Raw genomic sequence first — 3,157 nt, 5'->3', positions numbered from 1 at the left:
GAAGAGTGTAATTTAATATGTGTATATGCAAGTTAATTCTGATTTATGTCCCTGGGGGCACCTCATAGATGTGAGCCTGTGTTTGCGTGTGTGTGTGCAGGTTCTCTTTATAAGCGCAGCTCCAGAGCACAGCTTCCACAGAGCAGAGTGGTCCCATAGTTATCGGGTCTGCAGCAGCTCCAGCACCGTGCCTGGTTCAAGGTTGGGCTTTTTATCTCACAGCAAACATCTCGTCTCTGCACACGTTTCAGCTGCGGATGCGCGCAAGAAGTGCGGATGGTTATGTGTGTAAACTGCCGCACCGGGAGTTTGTTTTTCTTCTATTCCTGTCGCTTTTTTTGTTAGTAACACTTGAACCAACCACGGTGCGTAAATTGAACCCCTCTGTTTTAAACTCAGCGTGAATATTTGCATGCTGCGCAGGGGTTGTTTTTCCTGTAATCCTTCTTGCACATGTGAAGTTGGCAGGTCGCTCGACTTTGCCCCATGTGCACAGAGAGCTGAGCGTAACAGGACCGCAGCGGCTGCCCAACCCGTTCAGGTAAGAGGTTTATCTGCAGACAAACTCTAAAAGTCCGGAAAAACTTCAACATTTTATCATCAATATGCCCATTACTGGTTTATTTGCAGCTGTTAGTAACTTTACGGTTAGAAAAACTCAGTTAATTGCGTCTCCATGCTGCGGGACAAAGCGTGCGTAACGCATCATGCATGAGCGGATTGAGAAATTAACGCTGCAGAGATTTTTACTACATCTTCTTTTTGAGACCGGGGTGAAATCTCTCTGTAAAGAAATGCAACATTTCAGAGTCTCCCTGTTTATTACTCATATATTACGTGCGTGTGTTTTTTTTATGTTGTATTATGTACCGCTTCCTTATTTCCTGGTTTTGGACATGTTCAGGTATTTCAACATGTAGAGACGGTGGGGATTTTATGGCTCAACTTCCTTCTTCTGCCGTGAAGATGATTTATCCATGATTAACTTGTGTTATTAAATAGGTTTGGGATACGATCTGCACCCACAAGTGTTGCTGAGATATCTGTATATTTATATATATTATAGTGTCACATGTTACATAGTGATAAAGTAAGGTTAGAGGAAAATAAGAAGAGGCACATAAAAAAGGTTTTGTTGCATGATATAAGAAATTAACTAGAGGGGAAGTTGCAGCCTTGTGGTTGGGGCATACAGCTTGGAATCCTGAGGTTCTGAGTTTGAGTTCTGAGTTTGAGCCCGACACCCACAGCCTGCCACTATGGGTCCCTGAGCAAGACCCTTTAGCTACTCACTGCTCCCAGGGCGCCGCACAATGGCAGCCCACTGTTCCCCAAAGAGAGGGGTTAAATGCATGGGTAAATTTCTCCAATATGAGATCAATAAAGCTAAATTATTATTATATTAGTTTTTATTCAAGTTGGAATACAGTTTATAAACAGTGGCAGACCACCTCTCATTGCTATAACTAACTTATAACTGATGCAATGGCAGAATTTACTGGTCATTTAGGGAGAAATGTATTTAAAAATGCCTGCAAAAATCTAGATATTCACTTTGCAAGCCTGATTACGGAAGCTGAGAGCGTCCGTGTCACTCAGAGACTTTTTCACGGCTGTTTTCTCGAGAAAACGAGTTATTTTCTCATTATCTAAAGATAACGAAAGCCATTTTCTCATGATAACGAGATGATTGGGGATGATGTGTTAAAACTGATTACATCCTTCAATACCACAACAGTGGGAGAGGATTCATAAGTCATGGCGGCCTTTGCTTAATTCTGTAATGAATAATCCTGTGTTTAACTTTTAGGTAATAAGACGATGTTGTTGTTTTGATGATTTGCTTCCACTTTTGATTCATTAGCATTTCGACCTATGCCTCCAGCAATTTAGCGCCGGTGTTCTGTCGCCGGGTGTTTTCTAAACAGCCCCTGTGTTACGCCTGTAACAGGTATAAGATGCATTAACCCCCAAAATGAGTCCAGATTAAAGATTTTCATTTAAAAAAAACAGTCAGATTTGTTTCTACTGTATTTCATGCAACCAATCATCCACCATGACCTGGCACAGAGTAAGAAGAAAAAGGAAACCAAAAACGTGGTTATTTGCGCACACGTCTTACCTCAACTGCACAATTACGGTTACCGCAAGCATGGATGGACTGGGAATCCAGCGCTGTTGACCAGCCTCATTCATTGCTCATGCAGGTTGATCATCTCGTTAAATCGAGAAATCAATAACTGTTTTCTTGTGATAACGAGATATTTATCTTGTTATCACATATAGATATATTTATCAAATATAGAGATTTTTATCTCTTTATCTTGAGAAAACAATTAATGTTTTAACCGTGATAACAAGATAGTTATGTCATTATTTCGAGACAGCAAAGGAAATAAAAAAGTCTAGTATGACCTCTCTCGACTGTCGTATTGGTTAAGCTCCCCGTTGCAACTGTAACGATCCAAAGCCCCGTCAAAGTTTAACACATATGAGTTCTTATGAGGTTAATGAAGCTGGAGCTCCTGGCATTTTAACATCAGCACATGTCCTCAATTTATTAGCTTTTCAACAGCGTTGTAAACAGTACTTTTAAAGGTATGTAACACATTACATGACTGTAAAAACACTACCCAACACTGGTAGCCCATTAACCCCCCGGCAGGACAGCAGCGGGCTCCAGATGGGTTTGATACTGATCTGATGTTATCAATACACATCCACAGAAACACACAACTGCATTCCACAGTGTCCAGTTCCGCTGTTTTAACCTTCTGGTGCCAGAAAGATCAAGAACGCCCAGGTTGTGAGAGTTTTACAGCAAATGACTGTTTCCATAAACTCTATCTTAAAGCTGGTTAAAGAGTGAATGAAGTGCCCTTGGGGAACTGTGTTATTTTGTGCAATCCAGGCTTAAGAGAAGTAGGTAAATGATTTATGCAGAATGGAGCTGACATGTCTGCGTTAGACATTGGTGGGCATAAGGGTGGCAACACCAGTTGATTGGTGTATCTGCGAGTGAAGCTCACATCGGGGGTTAATCACGAGGCCCGATGGCATGAGCAGCTTTTATTTCAACATATTCTCATTATCAGTTCGTATGAAATCGTACGAAAAGTTATGCACAGTATTTCGTGGGTTTTTGACGTTTTTCCTC

General features: G+C 41.3%; 1 protein-coding gene across 1 annotated transcript in view; it reads left to right on the top strand.

Moving 5' to 3' along the window:
- The first annotated feature begins 94 nt into the window (after positions 1-94).
- The window catches only part of LOC107096773 (DNA (cytosine-5)-methyltransferase 3B-like), a 62,812-nt gene continuing 59,749 nt past the window's right edge, over positions 95-3,157 (top strand). Inside the window, exons 1-2 of the mRNA XM_015393578.1 lie at positions 95-303; positions 469-541. Coding sequence (XP_015249064.1) covers positions 258-303; positions 469-541 — 119 coding nt within the window. The 5' untranslated portion in view covers positions 95-257. The remainder of the gene's footprint in view (positions 304-468; positions 542-3,157) is intronic.

The sequence above is a fragment of the Cyprinodon variegatus genome, unplaced genomic scaffold (assembly GCF_000732505.1).
Source record: "Cyprinodon variegatus isolate N-32 unplaced genomic scaffold, C_variegatus-1.0 Scaffold649, whole genome shotgun sequence".
NCBI lineage: Eukaryota > Metazoa > Chordata > Actinopteri > Cyprinodontiformes > Cyprinodontidae > Cyprinodon > Cyprinodon variegatus.
This window is presented reverse-complemented; position numbering and strand designations above follow the sequence as displayed.